Source organism: Rana temporaria, chromosome 2 (assembly GCF_905171775.1).
Source record: "Rana temporaria chromosome 2, aRanTem1.1, whole genome shotgun sequence".
Taxonomy (NCBI): domain Eukaryota; kingdom Metazoa; phylum Chordata; class Amphibia; order Anura; family Ranidae; genus Rana; species Rana temporaria.
This window is the reverse complement of record NC_053490.1, coordinates 201,603,706-201,626,136: the sequence shown is the minus strand read 5'-3', so window position 1 is coordinate 201,626,136 and position 22,431 is coordinate 201,603,706. Positions and strand designations below refer to the sequence as shown.

Here is a 22,431-nt window from a genome sequence, read left to right as displayed (position 1 = left end):
CACGCCGTTCCTCCCTACGCCGTTTCGTCAGTAGAATGACATCTTCCAGGGGCACGAGCGGCGTGCTGACTCGCCACTATTTATGTGCATTCAATGTCAATCGGACCGCCCAGACTTGACTTCCGGGGATCGTGGACACAAATCCGCCATTTTTGATGAGGGATCCTATACCTAATAGTATATATCCCAACTACAATTGGGTGATGATGCTGGCAATAATTCCCAAAGCTGAATTAGATCAAACTATGTGGCAGCTAATCACTTATGGCTAAAATATACAAAGAAGTAAAATGTCTTACGGTCATTCACATTAATCAGATTAATCAGACATAAATTATGTGCCGCAGACATTTCAACATTAAAAAATACCTAAATTAGAGGTATAACTTAATATGAGGACACATTCAACTTGAACTTGATACAGGTGCACGCACTTATTAAGGTGCAGATCCCATATCAATTGTTGGTTGACAGTGTGACATCATGAATATAAAATATAAAATCAAATCATGAATCGAATCATGACTATCTATATATAAAATAAAAAGTCGAATCTGAGGAGGACCCATATTAATGAATCCACCTATGGTCCGATTATATACCCTTCAAAATTGTCCGATCATATATGGCAGGAAAACGATCGGAACTATGAAGGAAATTTTCCAAAATTTTAAAAATTGTTAAAAAATTCGCAAATTAGCAATATATCAAAATAGAGCCATACTGGCACACATATGGTGTACTGCTAGGAACAGAAAAATGGTAAATTAGAAAAAGAAAAAGAAAAAAAGGTAAAAAGAAAATACTACAAAAGGAAATGTATCCATAGGGAAGTCCTGATACCCCGGATGTCAAGTCAGGTTCACAGCATATATTTCAAAAGATGATATTATGCATTCCTATTCCGAAATGGCCTAACTATTGTCAATAAAAGCGTTGACATCAACGTCTATATTTAATCCATATGGGGTATATGTGCGGACACGGTGTATCCAGGCCATTTCTAGCCTGGAAAGTTCTCTTACTAGAGAACCACCTCTCCAATGGGCATCATATTTATCTATGCCCAGGAATAACGTTCCCTCAGGATTCCTATTGTGACACAAATCGTAATGATGCGATACTGAGTGATTTGGGAACCCTGATCGTATATTGGTTACATGTTCTCCCAATCTAACCTGCATGGACCTCTTGGTTCGGCCTATATACTGCAGCCCACAAGGGCACTGCAGCAAATAGACCACACCCGTTGAGCTGCAGGTGATAAATGGTTCGATGGTGTGCTCTCTCAACGTGCTAGTTGACACAAACTTCAGAGTTTTTTTAGATGCAACTTTATTTAATGTGCAGATTTGACATCTGCGACATTGATGGTATCCAGAGATACCCCTCTGAAAAAAAGAGACCTTTTTCGTGGGTGGATCAACAACATTAGGTGATATTTTGTCCCTTAGTGAGGGGACACCTCTGAATACAATCTGGGGGTTAGCAGGGAGAAAAGTGCTAATTAACCTGTCACTACCCAGCAAATGCCAATGCTTTTTAATAATCTTCTTGATAAGGTAATGCTGGGTAGAATAACTGGTAACAAATGGTATAATGGGGCCCTCCCTGCGTGACCTAATAGAGGAATCTAAAAGTTTAGAGCGGTCAATATCAGCAACCTCTTTCCTTACAGTATCTAAGTCACTAGGTTCATAACCCTTCTCAACTAGTCTAATTTTAAGGACTTCAGATTGAGTTTGGTAATCTTCAAGAGACGTGCAGTTCCTCCTCATTCTGATGAATTGGCTCTTGGGTACAGAATTGAGCCAGTTTTTATGGTGGCAACTCCCCACCGGAATGAAGGAGTTCCTGTCAGTCTTCTTGAAGTATGTTTTTGTTTGAAAACTACCTTCCTTCTTATTGATGGTAAGGTCAAGAAAGTTGATTGTTTCTTTATCCATCTCATGAACGAGATGGATCCCCCTATTGTTGTTATTTAGGGAACCTATAAACTCATCGAGTTGGGGCCCAGTGCCATTCCATAGGAGGAGGATGTCGTCGATATACCTCGCCCACAACAAAATGTGTGGGTTCCGGTCCTTATAGACGACATCCTCCTCCCATTTAGCCATGAATAAGTTGGCAAGACTCGGCGCATATTTTGCGCCCATGGCGACACCTCTAATTTGCTGGTAGTAATTTTGATTGAACCAGAAATAATTGTGTCCGGCAGCGTATTCCAAAAGTTCAATCAAATAATCTCTCTGTACTTGAGGTACATCAGAGAGAGCATCTAGATAGTATTTGACAGCTGATATACCCAACTTATGTGGAATAATGGTATATAATGAACTTACATCAGCCGTCACCAGCCAGGTATCATCACTAGGCTGAATCTGAGACAGCATATTGATAACCTGCTTGGTGTCTTTCAAATATGATGGCATCTGTTGGACCAAGGGTTGTAGGAAATGGTCAATATACTTGCCCACCCTGGACGTAACCGAGTCTATGCCACTGACTATCGGGCGTCCAGGGGGGCAAGTAAGGCTTTTATGGATCTTTGGCAAACAGTAGAGAATTGGGGTTCTAGGTGCCCTAGGAATAAGAAATTCCCGTTCTTTCTCATTTAGTATGCCTAGATCAAAGCCTTTCTTAATTAACACCTCCAATTCATTTTGGTATAGATTCACTGGGTTACCCCTAAGGAGTGAATAGGTATTTCGATCATCAACCAATTTCATGGTGCCTTCGATGTAGTTCGAACGGTCCATGACAACAATGCCTCCTCCCTTGTCCGCTGGGCGGATGACCAATTGGCTATTATTACATAGGGAATCAAGACCCTTAATTAATTCTTGGTCCATTTTATGATTGGTTACCTTGATGGTTTCCAAATCCCTGAGTACCACATCCCTAAAAACCCTAAGGGATGGTGCCAGCGTCCCTGGAGGGTTCCATGTGGATGCGTTAGCCAACCCTGAATGGATAGAGGAATGTTGAGTTATAACTCTATCTTGATTAGGGAGGCCAGCGAAATATCGCTTGATGTTAATTTTCCGTATATAACGATGAACGTCCATATACGTGGAAAATTTATTCATTTTTTTCGGGGGGGCAAATTTGAGTCCTCTATCCAACAGTGACAGTTCCGGTTGTGTCAAAGTGTGGGAACTCAAATTATAAATGCCCAAATCCCCTACATCCTTTGTTTTTTTGGGTCTTGTTCGCCTCCCCCCTCTGCACCCTCTTTGTTTTCTACTGGTCTTTTCACACCGTGATTGACCCTGGGAAAACCCCATTGATCGTTGGTACGAGTGCCTAGTTGGTCTAAAGGGAAATCTCTTGAGGGGCCTAGCCTATAAAGTTCCTGAATCTGGTTAGCCCTTTCATAGTCTAATTGACTGGTATTGCGTGGTCCATCTCTATCTCTTAATGGATAAAATTGGTTTCTCACATCTGTGTCACTGTCATCATCATAGTCGTCTCCACCTCTACCTGTATGGTGACGAATACCATGGTGACTTGTAGGTCCCTGATTGGGGCCATAATAATGGCCTTCAGCACCATTTCTTGCATTGCCTCTTTCTCTCCTTGGGGAGTCACTATAATGGTGATGTTGGCCCTGGTAATAAGTACTTCCATTACGTTCTGTGTTACCCACATATTTACCATGAGATGGTTTGACCCAACCCGAGTTGTGTTCTTGATGGTAATTATTGGGAAAAGTACCAGTTGTTTTATTTGGAAGTGTATATGGAGTCTTATTTACCTTTTTGGCAATCTTTTTCTTTTTAGGAGTCTTGCCTAGATCTTTATTAACCCTCGGGGTTTGTGGGAGAGTGACCCTTGTGATTGGGGTCTCCTCACCCTGCATAATAGCTTCCATTCGGGAGTTTGATTCAGATTGTTCCTCAGCAGCCAGTTTCTTCTGCCATTCAAAAACTAGACTCGATTGGTAGTCACTGAAATCTCTATTATACTTTTTCTTTTTCTTTATTTTCTGTTCCTTTTCTTCTCTATCTAAAATTTTTAAAAGGTTAGAGGATCTATCCTTATATTCATCGCTCTCCTTATGAGATGACATAGTTTCCTTTAACGTTTTAATTTCATTATCTAATTTAGTGAGCTTGGTATTTTTCCTCGTAACCAGAAATTCCAAGAAATTTACCCCTGCTTCATTAAAATATCTGAACCATTCCTGGAGGTCTAGGTCACCCTTTTGGGGGCTCACCTGCCATCTCAGGCTTCTTGGGACCATACTTAACTTGATATAAGTTTCCAAGAAGGCTACATCCCATTGGGTATGTATCTCAGCAATGGTCAGATTTTTCAGTCTGACAAACAGACCACTCAAATCTCCTTCTTGATACATCTGGAATACTCCATCAGTATTAACTCTTTTGGCAGCTCGGTATTCAAAAACATCCATAGTTAAATGTGATAAAAATGAGTGCCGACCCTAATAATCAAAATCTATGTAAAGAAAAAATATGCAAATATAATTCCAAACTATTAATTATATATAATATATAAACTCTACCTTAAGTAGTGTAAGACCGCTGCTGTAAGTGGTATCTAAATAATGTGCAATGTATGTGAAAATTCAGCGCAGGTCTATAGATATAATAAATAATGACGTGATGTCAAAATCTATTAGTGTATAGCTGCTGCAGCAAAAAATGTTAGATGAACAAATGATACAGATTAAAAAGAATGATTGCTGCGCTGCTAATATGGTAGACGTGTGTACATCATTACTGACATGATATAGTGAACAATAATACACATCACAAAAAAAGTGCTTATGTGCTAATAAATACAAAAGTGAAATAGTGCACAGAAAAATATAAAGTCCATATAGCTATGGTTTGCTAGATATTGATTAAACGTGACAAATCTTCATATAAGCACCGAGTTGTGTTGAAAAGAAAATCCACACTGAGTGAAAAGCAGCTGATTGAAGCACCTCCACCTTAGGTAAAATTTCCTGCTTACCGAACACCAATTAATAAATCGCATGTAGTACTGATAGGTAACCTCCGTTCCCCAGCTAGGTTCGTCCACACCAGATGAAAACAATTGGTAGTCCTTAGCCAGAACGCACTCATGCGTTACACCCAGAGGTAAAAACAAGAAGGGCAAACATAGAGTAGTACTGCTAACACAGCGATTTATTGAAAAAATAAAATTTATGCACTCACATATCCAAAATAGTAAGTTGGCGTGTGTTTAAAATGTAAAGCCGGCCGGCTTGTATAATCCGCTCGTTCCTTCCGGATAGTCGCGGGCAAACAATGATGACGTCAGCACGCCGTTCCTCCCTACGCCGTTTCGTCAGTAGAATGACATCTTCCAGGGGCACGAGCGGCGTGCTGACTCGCCACTATTTATGTGCATTCAATGTCAATCGGACCGCCCAGACTTGACTTCCGGGGATCGTGGACACAAATCCGCCATTTTTGATGAGGGATCCTATACCTAATAGTATATATCCCAACTACAATTGGGTGATGATGCTGGCAATAATTCCCAAAGCTGAATTAGATCAAACTATGTGGCAGCTAATCACTTATGGCTAAAATATACAAAGAAGTAAAATGTCTTACGGTCATTCACATTAATCAGATTAATCAGACATAAATTATGTGCCGCAGACATTTCAACATTAAAAAATACCTAAATTAGAGGTATAACTTAATATGAGGACACATTCAACTTGAACTTGATACAGGTGCACGCACTTATTAAGGTGCAGATCCCATATCAATTGTTGGTTGACAGTGTGACATCATGAATATAAAATATAAAATCAAATCATGAATCGAATCATGACTATCTATATATAAAATAAAAAGTCGAATCTGAGGAGGACCCATATTAATGAATCCACCTATGGTCCGATTATATACCCTTCAAAATTGTCCGATCATATATGGCAGGAAAACGATCGGAACTATGAAGGAAATTTTCCAAAATTTTAAAAATTGTTAAAAAATTCGCAAATTAGCAATATATCAAAATAGAGCCATACTGGCACACATATGGTGTACTGCTAGGAACTGACAGGAACTCCTTCATTCCGGTGGGGAGTTGCCACCATAAAAACTGGCTCAATTCTGTACCCAAGAGCCAATTCATCAGAATGAGGAGGAACTGCACGTCTCTTGAAGATTACCAAACTCAATCTGAAGTCCTTAAAATTAGACTAGTTGAGAAGGGTTATGAACCTAGTGACTTAGATACTGTAAGGAAAGAGGTTGCTGATATTGACCGCTCTAAACTTTTAGATTCCTCTATTAGGTCACGCAGGGAGGGCCCCATTATACCATTTGTTACCAGTTATTCTACCCAGCATTACCTTATCAAGAAGATTATTAAAAAGCATTGGCATTTGCTGGGTAGTGACAGGTTAATTAGCACTTTTCTCCCTGCTAACCCCCAGATTGTATTCAGAGGTGTCCCCTCACTAAGGGACAAAATATCACCTAATGTTGTTGATCCACCCACGAAAAAGGTCTCTTTTTTTTCAGAGGGGTATCTCTGGATACCATCAATGTCGCAGATGTCAAATCTGCACATTAAATAAAGTTGCATCTAAAAAAACTCTGAAGTTTGTGTCAACTAGCACGTTGAGAGAGCACACCATCGAACCATTTATCACCTGCAGCTCAACGGGTGTGGTCTATTTGCTGCAGTGCCCTTGTGGGCTGCAGTATATAGGCCGAACCAAGAGGTCCATGCAGGTTAGATTGGGAGAACATGTAACCAATATACGATCAGGGTTCCCAAATCACTCAGTATCGCATCATTACGATTTGTGTCACAATAGGAATCCTGAGGGAACGTTATTCCTGGGCATAGATAAATATGATGCCCATTGGAGAGGTGGTTCTCTAGTAAGAGAACTTTCCAGGCTAGAAATGGCCTGGATACACCGTGTCCGCACATATACCCCATATGGATTAAATATAGACGTTGATGTCAACGCTTTTATTGACAATAGTTAGGCCATTTCGGAATAGGAATGCATAATATCATCTTTTGAAATATATGCTGTGAACCTGACTTGACATCCGGGGTATCAGGACTTCCCTATGGATACATTTCCTTTTGTAGTATTTTCTTTTTACCTTTTTTTCTTTTTCTTTTTCTAATTTACCATTTTTCTGTTCCTAGCAGTACACCATATGTGTGCCAGTATGGCTCTATTTTGATATATTGCTAATTTGCGAATTTTTTAACAATTTTTAAAATTTTGGAAAATTTCCTTCATAGTTCCGATCGTTTTCCTGCCATATATGATCGGACAATTTTGAAGGGTATATAATCGGACCATAGGTGGATTCATTAATATGGGTCCTCCTCAGATTCGACTTTTTATTTTATATATAGATAGTCATGATTCGATTCATGATTTGATTTTATATTTTATATTCATGATGTCACACTGTCAACCAACAATTGATATGGGATCTGCACCTTAATAAGTGCGTGCACCTGTATCAAGTTCAAGTTGAATGTGTCCTCATATTAAGTTATACCTCTAATTTAGGTATTTTTTAATGTTGAAATGTCTGCGGCACATAATTTATGTCTGATTAATCTGATTAATGTGAATGACCGTAAGACATTTTACTTCTTTGTATATTTTAGCCATAAGTGATTAGCTGCCACATAGTTTGATCTAATTCAGCTTTGGGAATTATTGCCAGCATCATCACCCAATTGTAGTTGGGATATATACTATTAGGTATAGGATCCCTCATCAAAAATGGCGGATTTGTGTCCACGATCCCCGGAAGTCAAGTCTGGGCGGTCCGATTGACATTGAATGCACATAAATAGTGGCGAGTCAGCACGCCGCTCGTGCCCCTGGAAGATGTCATTCTACTGACGAAACGGCGTAGGGAGGAACGGCGTGCTGACGTCATCATTGTTTGCCCGCGACTATCCGGAAGGAACGAGCGGATTATACAAGCCGGCCGGCTTTACATTTTAAACACACGCCAACTTACTATTTTGGATATGTGAGTGCATAAATTTTATTTTTTCAATAAATCGCTGTGTTAGCAGTACTACTCTATGTTTGCCCTTCTTGTTTTTACCTCTGGGTGTAACGCATGAGTGCGTTCTGGCTAAGGACTACCAATTGTTTTCATCTGGTGTGGACGAACCTAGCTGGGGAACGGAGGTTACCTATCAGTACTACATGCGATTTATTAATTGGTGTTCGTTAAGCAGGAAATTTTACCTAAGGTGGAGGTGCTTCAATCAGCTGCTTTTCACTCAGTGTGGATTTTCTTTTCAACACAACTCGGTGCTTATATGAAGATTTGTCACGTTTAATCAATATCTAGCAAACCATAGCTATATGGACTTTATATTTTTCTGTGCACTATTTCACTTTTGTATTTATTAGCACATAAGCACTTTTTTTGTGATGTGTATTATTGTTCACTATATCATGTCAGTAATGATGTACACACGTCTACCATATTAGCAGCGCAGCAATCATTCTTTTTAATCTGTATCATTTGTTCATCTAACATTTTTTGCTGCAGCAGCTATACACTAATAGATTTTGACATCACGTCATTATTTATTATATCTATAGACCTGCGCTGAATTTTCACATACATTGCACATTATTTAGATACCACTTACAGCAGCGGTCTTACACTACTTAAGGTAGAGTTTATATATTATATATAATTAATAGTTTGGAATTATATTTGCATATTTTTTCTTTACATAGATTTTGATTATTAGGGTCGGCACTCATTTTTATCACATTTAACTATGGATGTTTTTGAATACCGAGCTGCCAAAAGAGTTAATACTGATGGAGTATTCCAGATGTATCAAGAAGGAGATTTGAGTGGTCTGTTTGTCAGACTGAAAAATCTGACCATTGCTGAGATACATACCCAATGGGATGTAGCCTTCTTGGAAACTTATATCAAGTTAAGTATGGTCCCAAGAAGCCTGAGATGGCAGGTGAGCCCCCAAAAGGGTGACCTAGACCTCCAGGAATGGTTCAGATATTTTAATGAAGCAGGGGTAAATTTCTTGGAATTTCTGGTTACGAGGAAAAATACCAAGCTCACTAAATTAGATAATGAAATTAAAACGTTAAAGGAAACTATGTCATCTCATAAGGAGAGCGATGAATATAAGGATAGATCCTCTAACCTTTTAAAAATTTTAGATAGAGAAGAAAAGGAACAGAAAATAAAGAAAAAGAAAAAGTATAATAGAGATTTCAGTGACTACCAATCGAGTCTAGTTTTTGAATGGCAGAAGAAACTGGCTGCTGAGGAACAATCTGAATCAAACTCCCGAATGGAAGCTATTATGCAGGGTGAGGAGACCCCAATCACAAGGGTCACTCTCCCACAAACCCCGAGGGTTAATAAAGATCTAGGCAAGACTCCTAAAAAGAAAAAGATTGCCAAAAAGGTAAATAAGACTCCATATACACTTCCAAATAAAACAACTGGTACTTTTCCCAATAATTACCATCAAGAACACAACTCGGGTTGGGTCAAACCATCTCATGGTAAATATGTGGGTAACACAGAACGTAATGGAAGTACTTATTACCAGGGCCAACATCACCATTATAGTGACTCCCCAAGGAGAGAAAGAGGCAATGCAAGAAATGGTGCTGAAGGCCATTATTATGGCCCCAATCAGGGACCTACAAGTCACCATGGTATTCGTCACCATACAGGTAGAGGTGGAGACGACTATGATGATGACAGTGACACAGATGTGAGAAACCAATTTTATCCATTAAGAGATAGAGATGGACCACGCAATACCAGTCAATTAGACTATGAAAGGGCTAACCAGATTCAGGAACTTTATAGGCTAGGCCCCTCAAGAGATTTCCCTTTAGACCAACTAGGCACTCGTACCAACGATCAATGGGGTTTTCCCAGGGTCAATCACGGTGTGAAAAGACCAGTAGAAAACAAAGAGGGTGCAGAGGGGGGAGGCGAACAAGACCCAAAAAAACAAAGGATGTAGGGGATTTGGGCATTTATAATTTGAGTTCCCACACTTTGACACAACCGGAACTGTCACTGTTGGATAGAGGACTCAAATTTGCCCCCCCGAAAAAAATGAATAAATTTTCCACGTATATGGACGTTCATCGTTATATACGGAAAATTAACATCAAGCGATATTTCGCTGGCCTCCCTAATCAAGATAGAGTTATAACTCAACATTCCTCTATCCATTCAGGGTTGGCTAACGCATCCACATGGAACCCTCCAGGGACGCTGGCACCATCCCTTAGGGTTTTTAGGGATGTGGTACTCAGGGATTTGGAAACCATCAAGGTAACCAATCATAAAATGGACCAAGAATTAATTAAGGGTCTTGATTCCCTATGTAATAATAGCCAATTGGTCATCCGCCCAGCGGACAAGGGAGGAGGCATTGTTGTCATGGACCGTTCGAACTACATCGAAGGCACCATGAAATTGGTTGATGATCGAAATACCTATTCACTCCTTAGGGGTAACCCAGTGAATCTATACCAAAATGAATTGGAGGTGTTAATTAAGAAAGGCTTTGATCTAGGCATACTAAATGAGAAAGAACGGGAATTTCTTATTCCTAGGGCACCTAGAACCCCAATTCTCTACTGTTTGCCAAAGATCCATAAAAGCCTTACTTGCCCCCCTGGACGCCCGATAGTCAGTGGCATAGACTCGGTTACGTCCAGGGTGGGCAAGTATATTGACCATTTCCTACAACCCTTGGTCCAACAGATGCCATCATATTTGAAAGACACCAAGCAGGTTATCAATATGCTGTCTCAGATTCAGCCTAGTGATGATACCTGGCTGGTGACGGCTGATGTAAGTTCATTATATACCATTATTCCACATAAGTTGGGTATATCAGCTGTCAAATACTATCTAGATGCTCTCTCTGATGTACCTCAAGTACAGAGAGATTATTTGATTGAACTTTTGGAATACGCTGCCGGACACAATTATTTCTGGTTCAATCAAAATTACTACCAGCAAATTAGAGGTGTCGCCATGGGCGCAAAATATGCGCCGAGTCTTGCCAACTTATTCATGGCTAAATGGGAGGAGGATGTCGTCTATAAGGACCGGAACCCACACATTTTGTTGTGGGCGAGGTATATCGACGACATCCTCCTCCTATGGAATGGCACTGGGCCCCAACTCGATGAGTTTATAGGTTCCCTAAATAACAACAATAGGGGGATCCATCTCGTTCATGAGATGGATAAAGAAACAATCAACTTTCTTGACCTTACCATCAATAAGAAGGAAGGTAGTTTTCAAACAAAAACATACTTCAAGAAGACTGACAGGAACTCCTTCATTCCGGTGGGGAGTTGCCACCATAAAAACTGGCTCAATTCTGTACCCAAGAGCCAATTCATCAGAATGAGGAGGAACTGCACGTCTCTTGAAGATTACCAAACTCAATCTGAAGTCCTTAAAATTAGACTAGTTGAGAAGGGTTATGAACCTAGTGACTTAGATACTGTAAGGAAAGAGGTTGCTGATATTGACCGCTCTAAACTTTTAGATTCCTCTATTAGGTCACGCAGGGAGGGCCCCATTATACCATTTGTTACCAGTTATTCTACCCAGCATTACCTTATCAAGAAGATTATTAAAAAGCATTGGCATTTGCTGGGTAGTGACAGGTTAATTAGCACTTTTCTCCCTGCTAACCCCCAGATTGTATTCAGAGGTGTCCCCTCACTAAGGGACAAAATATCACCTAATGTTGTTGATCCACCCACGAAAAAGGTCTCTTTTTTTCAGAGGGGTATCTCTGGATACCATCAATGTCGCAGATGTCAAATCTGCACATTAAATAAAGTTGCATCTAAAAAAACTCTGAAGTTTGTGTCAACTAGCACGTTGAGAGAGCACACCATCGAACCATTTATCACCTGCAGCTCAACGGGTGTGGTCTATTTGCTGCAGTGCCCTTGTGGGCTGCAGTATATAGGCCGAACCAAGAGGTCCATGCAGGTTAGATTGGGAGAACATGTAACCAATATACGATCAGGGTTCCCAAATCACTCAGTATCGCATCATTACGATTTGTGTCACAATAGGAATCCTGAGGGAACGTTATTCCTGGGCATAGATAAATATGATGCCCATTGGAGAGGTGGTTCTCTAGTAAGAGAACTTTCCAGGCTAGAAATGGCCTGGATACACCGTGTCCGCACATATACCCCATATGGATTAAATATAGACGTTGATGTCAACGCTTTTATTGACAATAGTTAGGCCATTTCGGAATAGGAATGCATAATATCATCTTTTGAAATATATGCTGTGAACCTGACTTGACATCCGGGGTATCAGGACTTCCCTATGGATACATTTCCTTTTGTAGTATTTTCTTTTTACCTTTTTTTCTTTTTCTTTTTCTAATTTACCATTTTTCTGTTCCTAGCAGTACACCATATGTGTGCCAGTATGGCTCTATTTTGATATATTGCTAATTTGCGAATTTTTTAACAATTTTTAAAATTTTGGAAAATTTCCTTCATAGTTCCGATCGTTTTCCTGCCATATATGATCGGACAATTTTGAAGGGTATATAATCGGACCATAGGTGGATTCATTAATATGGGTCCTCCTCAGATTCGACTTTTTATTTTATATATAGATAGTCATGATTCGATTCATGATTTGATTTTATATTTTATATTCATGATGTCACACTGTCAACCAACAATTGATATGGGATCTGCACCTTAATAAGTGCGTGCACCTGTATCAAGTTCAAGTTGAATGTGTCCTCATATTAAGTTATACCTCTAATTTAGGTATTTTTTAATGTTGAAATGTCTGCGGCACATAATTTATGTCTGATTAATCTGATTAATGTGAATGACCGTAAGACATTTTACTTCTTTGTATATTTTAGCCATAAGTGATTAGCTGCCACATAGTTTGATCTAATTCAGCTTTGGGAATTATTGCCAGCATCATCACCCAATTGTAGTTGGGATATATACTATTAGGTATAGGATCCCTCATCAAAAATGGCGGATTTGTGTCCACGATCCCCGGAAGTCAAGTCTGGGCGGTCCGATTGACATTGAATGCACATAAATAGTGGCGAGTCAGCACGCCGCTCGTGCCCCTGGAAGATGTCATTCTACTGACGAAACGGCGTAGGGAGGAACGGCGTGCTGACGTCATCATTGTTTGCCCGCGACTATCCGGAAGGAACGAGCGGATTATACAAGCCGGCCGGCTTTACATTTTAAACACACGCCAACTTACTATTTTGGATATGTGAGTGCATAAATTTTATTTTTTCAATAAATCGCTGTGTTAGCAGTACTACTCTATGTTTGCCCTTCTTGTTTTTACCTCTGGGTGTAACGCATGAGTGCGTTCTGGCTAAGGACTACCAATTGTTTTCATCTGGTGTGGACGAACCTAGCTGGGGAACGGAGGTTACCTATCAGTACTACATGCGATTTATTAATTGGTGTTCGGTAAGCAGGAAATTTTACCTAAGGTGGAGGTGCTTCAATCAGCTGCTTTTCACTCAGTGTGGATTTTCTTTTCAACACAACTCGGTGCTTATATGAAGATTTGTCACGTTTAATCAATATCTAGCAAACCATAGCTATATGGACTTTATATTTTTCTGTGCACTATTTCACTTTTGTATTTATTAGCACATAAGCACTTTTTTTGTGATGTGTATTATTGTTCACTATATCATGTCAGTAATGATGTACACACGTCTACCATATTAGCAGCGCAGCAATCATTCTTTTTAATCTGTATCATTTGTTCATCTAACATTTTTTGCTGCAGCAGCTATACACTAATAGATTTTGACATCACGTCATTATTTATTATATCTATAGACCTGCGCTGAATTTTCACATACATTATACTACTCTTGTGGGTCAAAGGAGTGCACTTACTTTCCTTTTCCTGTGACCCAGGATCAGCTGATTGCGGGCTATTGCTCACTATCAGCTGACTGGCAGTGTCGCCCCAGACTCTTTAAGGATCCTGACAGTATTGTCAGGATCCAACCGTCTGCCTGATTGACAGCTGACTCTGCCTCTCAGCATGCTGCGAAGAGCCAGAGTCATCTGCTTCCAGCTGCAGCGTATGTTCAACCCTTTAGCTGCAGCTAAAGAGAAAGCAGTTGGGGGTGCTAGAAATGGCTCAACCGAGTGGTTTTAGTGCCCATAAAGCCCCCCCCCCCCCCTCAACCTCAGGTGTGAAACGAGCCCTTGGTTCACATTTGTGCAGCCACATGTACGGCAGCCTATTTGAGTGGGCTGCAGAAATGCAGGGAAAGACTTCCGACACTTGTTAAAGGGTTTAATATCCCTTTAAAGCAGTATCAACTACAGCTCATCTAGCTGACTGACATAGCAGCTAATAAAAATGACCATACGTTTGCTGTATCACAGGTCCCTGAAACAACATTATTATTCTATTGAACATTTTATTTATTTTCATTTACCAAGCACTTTTCTATATCTAAAATATTCATATTTTTTTATTGGTCTTGAATTTAGAAATTTAGAAACTCTATTATAGAAATGTGTTTCTCAGTGGGGTATCTTTTGTATGTAACATCTAATTTTATAGATACTTATGTTTTCATTGTCTTCATGTGTTTTAGTTGTCTTCTCCAGAGGATAAGTGTCAACAGATGCTGGAACCTTCCTATGATGAGATGTTTGCAGCTCACCTAAGGTACTCAAGCCTTTTAGTTCAACAAGCTATTCTTATTGCAATGCTGCCAGATTTTGTGAGCTTAATTAGGTTTTGGTCAGGGTGGCCATAAAAATCTATGTAAGCAACAGATCCTTTGAAAAACGCTACACTGTATCCTTAGGTAATCCTATTTTTGGGTTTTATATTGTTGGAAATAAATTAACTTTTTTTTTTTTAAAGTATTAAATGGGAATACTCATATAGTTCTTTAAAGCCTGTGGACTTGCAAAATATATTAAACATTAACACCTACTGCAAAGATTAGGAGCCTTCATGTAGCTCCTTGTAATGTTAGATCTTCACAGCCAGTCCCTTGTTTGGAGCCTGGCACAAGGTAGAAACATGCCATTTTGTGGCCCCGTGCCAGACAGAGGTGGGGATGGACAGTGCAGGATGTCAGCTGGCAAGGGGAAAGTTCTGACGGAGACATCCGCTTCTTCCTGTCCCACATCTTTGAGTTGCAACACATTGTTTCCCTTTTATCTAGGAAAGGAGGTGTATATATTGCAAGCCGGTTGGGTGAAATGTCAGTTGTATATGTTGCTGATGATATATTACACATATACGTTCCATGGCAGAGTGAGGATATGTTAATATGCATAATTCCCTTTGAGTATCGGCAACCAATGCTTTCTGCAGCTGCTTGCTTCTAATCCCTGCTTGTTCCCCACTAACAATCGGAAAGCAATCACAGTGGCTTCTGATCTTGTGATTACTATGTTGGCTCAGACTTGGTGATCACATCCAGGCTGAAGACTCTATAGCAAAAATCATAGCTTTCAACTACACTCTGGAAGCTGTGCCCAAAAAGGCAGACCGAGGCAAAAGACTAGTCGCCAGTATTGCCTGTGGTTTTACTGCAGCCATCTTGGTAGAGGTAGGGCTTTTGCATCCTCATGTTAGAGCCTCCATCAAGGAGAACAATTATCTGGTGATTTTACCAGTAAGAGACAGCAGTGCCATAGCTTTTAAACTATAGCTATACAGCTAAGGCTCAAGGCACAAAAATACCTAGGCACATTTGCATACCAAGGAACATATTGCTTTTTTTTCCTAGCGGAATTTAAGAAAAGGGGTGCATTTTCAGGGTACTGCAGTGCTTAGTCACCACTAACATTTCTATATGTTCTATTTAACATGGCAAACCTTTCCTTTTATAAGTTCAGGTCCACATTCAGCCTTCAGATGAACACTGCCACCTCCAGGCTGTGGTGTTCATCTGCAGTGCCATGTATTAGATACAGTTTCCCTATTAAAAATATAAAGAGAAAATTACATGTTTGTTACATTTCTGCACATTTGTCAGTTTATAATACAATCTGAATATTATTTTTTTTATTATTATTAGAACAGTATTCCAAACTTAGTTCTGTAAAATTCTGGATGTACACTTAAATATAAAGATTAATGTCTGAGTTTTTTTTATTTTTTATATTAAAATAATATGTTATTGGCAACACCAGTCATTAGTGTCCCAGAGATTGCTATAGCAGCTTAGACACTACTTCCCAAGCCACCAATGGCTTTAGGATTTTAACACCCCAACCACCAGCATCTAGTTTAACTAACAAGAGAAAGAATGATTGGGATATTGAGTATCAGAAAGCTGGGAGCTTTGTTTGGTAGCCTACATATACTGTGTTTATGAGTGGTAAAATGTGCTCTCAATGCTTTTTAGTTGGTGTGCGTGTGTAGAACTGCATAAACATATAACCTACAAATTTTCCTTACATTTAGGTGCACTTATGCCGTTTCCAACCATGACTTTGTTGAAGCCTACAAATATCAAACCGTCGTAGTCCAATATCCTTTTTTTTAATTAAACAAGAAAATGAAGAATGGTCTAATATGTCAAAATAGCTATTTTTGTTTTTCAACTTTGGTAGTAAACAATGTTTATATTTTTTCACATTTTTGAAGGAAATTGAAATAGCAGTTGATGGTTTCAGTATTAGATAGATGGATATCTTAGGGTTGGTGTTTGGAGACTAGATTGTTTCCTGTAATATGCTGTTGTTATGTGACGTTAGTAGCCATCAATATATATCATGTTCCCAAATGGCTTTCTAGTAATTGTTTCAAACGCATGCATTTACCATGACATTTTAATGCCATATGTGAACCTTTTTCAAAACCAATTTGGATTTGTTTGACTTAACATATTTCACATCATTTTTGAGAATATTTCAGGCACATAAAGAAGAAAACTGGTAAATAACATCTTTTTATTTGACATTTCTGAATCATTTGTGGAAGCGACATTCATATCATATTTTTTTGTTCAGGAGAAATCGCCAAGAGTTTTTGATCGTCAATTTTTTTTTGAAGCAGTTGAGACATATTGAAAAATCTTAGGGAGTGTACTTATAAGTGGATTACAAACTCACAAAATGGTTTTGTACATATTAAGATTGAAAAAAGATGCAAGTCTATCTAGTTCAACGAGTAGAAAGAAAAAAAAATGTTTTTTCATTTAGATGTAACAAGTGCCCCCCTTGCCCTCAGTAATGACTTCAGAGTGAATAACTTGACCCAAAGTTCACTATAAGGACTTATGTCTTTTTAAATGGTGATCACATCCATCCTTAATTGGCTCTTGGGAGAAAATAAATTCAGTTCAAGAAGAACTCTGGGCAAAATTTTGATTTTCCCATGTAGTGCAGCTGTGCCCGCACTGCATGGGTTAACTGCTCATTTTGTCCAGGGATGCAAGGAAAAGCTATACTTGCCGCAATCTTTCTATTCTGTGGAAAACCACGCTCCCCCATGTCCATCTGTGGACTATTCTTGCTGTCCTCACATCCATATTCGGTCTATGGGCGTGATGACGTTGGGAACAATCCATGCACAAGACCGTTAGCGTGCGGGGAGACAGGAGTGGTGAGGACCGGTCTTGCGCTCAGAGGATCGGCAGATCAGGTAAGTATATCTCTGCTTTTCTCACCCCAAGACAAAAATAAGGAGTTAACCCATGGAGTATGGGCACAGCTCTACTGCATGGGAATTTTTTTTTCTTATTAAGAGTTCTTATTTCAGCTAATTTTTTTCCATGCCTCTTTTGAGTTTGATTGTCCTTCTTTGCACTTCCTCCAGTTGCCCAATTATTTTATTTATTTTTAAACGGAACTGCATATTCCAGATAAGGTCTTACTTATGATTTGTACAGGGACAAAATTATCTCTCTCTCCCCCTCTCCTCTTTTAATACAAAAAAATGCTAGCTTTAGAAACTGCAGCTTAGTATTGCATGCTATTATTAAGTTTACACCCAGATTCTTCTCAGCCATTGACTCCCCCTGCCTTTCTTCTAGATCGCATGCATATATTTAGCCCCCAATTGGATAACTTTACATTTCTAAACATTTGAGTTCACCTTTCAAAAAAATAAAATATATGCACATCTTTTTGCAGTTAAAATGTGCATTAATTATTTTACATACAAAAATTACTCAAGGCTATTTAAAACACCTGAACATATTCAGCAAATAAGCAAAAATATGGGGATTTGATCACACTATATGGCCATTTTATGCTTAAGCCCACTACTGGGTAAAAGTACCCCATTATCAGTGGGTCCTACACTATTCATGAGAATTTAATGAGACATCCAGGGTCTAAAAGGCTCTTGATGGCTCCACTGAATGTAATACAATGAAGATTGCATCGCATTACATTCTTTTTTGGCGTTGTGAAACCGGGGAGTCTGATGGGCCAACCCAGAAGTAACGTAAAACATGTTGCTTTCTGGGTCAGCAAAGGGGGGGGGGAATGGACTTGTGTTGGTCCCGGGCCCTCAGATGAGTGGGGATTGGGGGGGCACGTCACTACCGTGGGGTGTGTGGCAGCGCAATCCCGGGTGGCATCGCAGACCGGCCAGCGAAAGGGTAAATCGCATTTGCGAGATAGTTGCCTAATTAAATAGTCCATTTAGGTCGCCTTTTAAGTTAGAAACATCCTGTAAAGACGTTGCACCCCTGCATGGCTTGGTGCCACCTGCAAACACTGAAATGGTACTTTCAATCCCAAACTCTTTAACATTTATAACTAGGATAAAAAGTAAAGAACCCAACACTAAACCTTGCTGTCAACCACTATTACCCTTAAGCCATTCAGAGAATGAATCATTAACTGGTTCCTGCCCTCACTGTAGCCAAAAGATGGCTAGAGTGCGGCTTTCCACTTCTGGGAGGATATTCGTGGACGTCATGGGGCACGCATCGGGCACACTCTGTGACCTTTGGACACAGCTGATCACAGTGCCTATCATAGTAGCCCTTTACCATATGATCAACTGTGTCCAATCACAGCTGGCCATATGTTAAACAGACTTGTCAGTTATCTGCATTTTTTTCCTCACACGCTGTTTTTGTCTTTGATTATGAATTCCACATGCACCAAGACTAAATATTTGTAAGAATTGTACAGCAGTTGCACATTTATTGTCTTACTTACTGTTTGTGATATTATTTTTTAGGGCCTTGCCTATCATGTATGCCATTACTTTGGATTTGCGAAATTTTGCCAATTGCGTAAGTCAACTTTTGCTTCCTGTATCTTAAAACTGCATTGTGTACTGTGGCGGTATTCGTGTTCAGATCTGTTATTTAGAAGAATGTATCCCTCTACTGAATCATTTTACAAAAACATTGCTTTCTGAAGGCTGGGAAGTCCAGTCCTTTTTAGAGCAGCATCCAGTCTAATCATTTTATTTATTACAGACATTTATATTGCGCCAACAATTTACTCATCACTTAATATTGTATGTTCCCAGCAGTCCCTGCCCTCAAGGAGCTTACAATCTAAGGACCTTATCTCGCATTCTTACATATAGTATATGCAAGTGCTAAGTCCAACCAGCATGCCTGAAGAAAACCCATGCAAGTATAGAGAGAACATGCAGATTCCAAACAAGGACCCAAGTGCTGAAAGGCAGAAGTGCTTACCACAAAGTGCTAATCACTAAGCTAACCAATAAGAAGTGCTAACCACATAATTGGGAAAAATCCCTGCTTTTACTCTTGGATCCCAAAACCACTCTCAATATTCATCCCAGCTTAAAGGATAAGTTCACCTTTTGGAACATGTTACATATGTCACCTGTATTTATGTTAAAACACGTAACAAGTTCCAGCACCTGCAGTCTCTCCCCTCCCCAGTGACAGCGGATGGGCATCTTCTTCGGTGTTTGCTGTCACTGTTTGAAAAAGACAGGCTCCACCTGCCCAGCCATGTCATTCATCCACAGTCCTCTGTGAATGGGAAACTATAAGTACCAACAGCCTTCAATGCTTGTGTTATAAAGTAATTTAAAGAGCACAACAAAGATTCTAAGGCTGGGTTCACACTGGTGCAAACACAGACATCGAATGTGATTTGCACTGCATTGCTGTGCAGATCACATGCAATGTCTGTGCGATGCAAATTCAGTCATACAAACTATGGATAAAATCACAATGCATTTGCACCAAAATGGTGCAGGACCCCTTTTTTTTTTTTGTTCCACACTAGAATCAAAACGCATGGGTGTTCACACCCATGCGATCCGATTCCTGTACCATTTGACAGGTAGAACTGTGATAAGCGAACCGATCTGGGGGTGTCATTAACTTTCTGTTGCCACCTGCATCAGTTCGCAGAAAGCAATGTAAACTGCCTGTGAGTGACATGCACTGGATTTGCGCTGCTTCCTGCATCACATATGTGTGAACCCAGCCTAAAGTCAGTTCCTTACAGTTCAAAAACACATAATGTTTGTTTACATTAGAAGGCTGGCAGACTGCCAAGATTCTGCTCTGCAGAATATAGCTGAGATTTCTGTGCCTCTGTTATGAAGATGAATTTCTCCACAATTGCTTTAGCTACAGAGGAGAATTGGGGCTTATTTTAAAGTGCCTTTACTACATAGTCTGGGAACAGTTTTGCTTTACAATTTATTTTGTTTTAAAGATTGACAATAATTTACTGTGGAGAATGTCGTTTCTGATAGTCCCCCTGTTTATGAAGCTGCTGTGATTAGTTTTTTGCACTTGTGCTGGCCACATTTGTTTTCATAAAGAAAATAATCAGCTAGATCTACTTTGTAGATTTTGTTTAATCTATTAATTAATGAAGGAAAACGGAGGAGAGCATCCCTCAAAGCGGCATTATTTATGGGTTATTTAAATATATTTTTCTGTTTGGGTCCAAAAAGCAAGAAAAACAATCTGTACATTGGTGTTGGGTAAATGAGCAGCAATCACTTTTCAGACCTCATAATCATTGGTACATCATGTTGGCGGTTAATTGTGTACTACTTTCTTTTTTTTTTTTTTTAGGCTGACCAGCAACTGGTTAAGAAAGGAAAAGGCAAAATTGGCGATATGTTAGAAAAAGCAGCAGAACTGTTGATGAGCTGCTTCAGAGTATGCGCTAGTGACACGTGAGCATTTCACTTTATTCTTACTCATAACTTGAAGTGTTTGGTCAATAACATTGACCTATCAATAAACATATAAATCTGTGTGAACAGGTTTCTGACATGTTACAATATAGAGTAACCATGTAACTGTTCAAAAAGTTTGAATTCATATATTAAAGTTTTTTTTATTTTTTTTTCCTAAATGGGTTCCTTTAAGCTTGTTGGTTCACTTACCTTTTCCCTTCTAAATGTTTTTTTCTTTGTCTGAATTTCTCACTTCCTGTTTCTCCTCAGTAAGCTTGCCCCCATCATCCGAGCGGTGGTTAGTCAGCCAGAACAGCTTACTGAGGAGGAACAGGAAGTGAGAACTTCAGACAAAGAGAACATAGAAAGAAAAAAAACATTTAGAAGGGAAATCGAAGGAAAAGGTAAGTGAACCAACAATGCACTAGCTTAAAGGAACCTATTTAGAAAATAAAAAACAAACCTTTACAACCCCTTTAAACAATGAGTTGTGAACTTGGTAAACTTAAAGAAGAACTGCAGCTTTTTCTCCCCAAAATAACAGATGCATTATCCATGTAGATCCGGCATAACCCCACTGTCAGTTTTTGTATCACTTGCCTCCTTTAACTGTGTACAGCAGGTTTCTGTGTCTGTGATGTCACTTCTCCTGGCTGAATTTAAGTTATAAGACTTCCTGTTTCCTTCCCTTACCAGTCCTGATACTACATGTTCCATGATCCTTTGAGCCTCTATAGCTTCAAGGCGGGCTGTTAGGAGTGTTTAGTCAGATTAGGCGACCCGTCAGAATGTGTAACGGAAGTGGCGTTTTGTGGCCGCCATCTTGCTACACCCCACACTCCTCCACAGTAAGGATACAGTGGGCAAGTGGACATCTTGTTACACCCACCGGAGTTTTGCATTTTACACTTTAACAGTAAACTGAGCTTATATAGTGAAATACAGTACTTAAAACTCTGTGTGAATGTTTAGATGTTGAATTTTAAAAGAAGCGAACTTCTGTGCGATCAAACCTGTGAGATGAGAAGGCTTTCCGCAGCTTTTCAAATTCAACATGTAAACAATAAGATGGAGTTCTAAGTACTATTTTAAAAAAAAGCTTTCACCTGGGCCAACCTGGAGCACCAAGAACATCCCGAAAATGTACAGTACAATTATTTTTAAATGCTAAAAAATATTTAATAGCTCCTCCTCCAGTTCCTCTACCAATCAGCCAGCCTAACAGTACAATTTCCATCCAGGG

General features: G+C 39.5%; 1 protein-coding gene across 3 annotated transcripts in view; it reads left to right on the top strand.

The window, feature by feature from the left end:
* PCID2 (PCI domain containing 2) overlaps positions 1–22,431 on the top strand; it is a 57,912-nt gene that overhangs the window by 13,423 nt on the left and 22,058 nt on the right. For all 3 annotated transcript variants that reach the window (XM_040336251.1, XM_040336249.1, XM_040336250.1), the window contains 5 exons: positions 14,674–14,747; positions 16,506–16,571; positions 16,937–16,978; positions 19,242–19,296; positions 21,082–21,185. In XM_040336251.1, the coding sequence (XP_040192185.1) occupies positions 14,674–14,747; positions 16,506–16,571; positions 16,937–16,978; positions 19,242–19,296; positions 21,082–21,185 (341 nt within the window). The remainder of the gene's footprint in view (positions 1–14,673; positions 14,748–16,505; positions 16,572–16,936; positions 16,979–19,241; positions 19,297–21,081; positions 21,186–22,431) is intronic.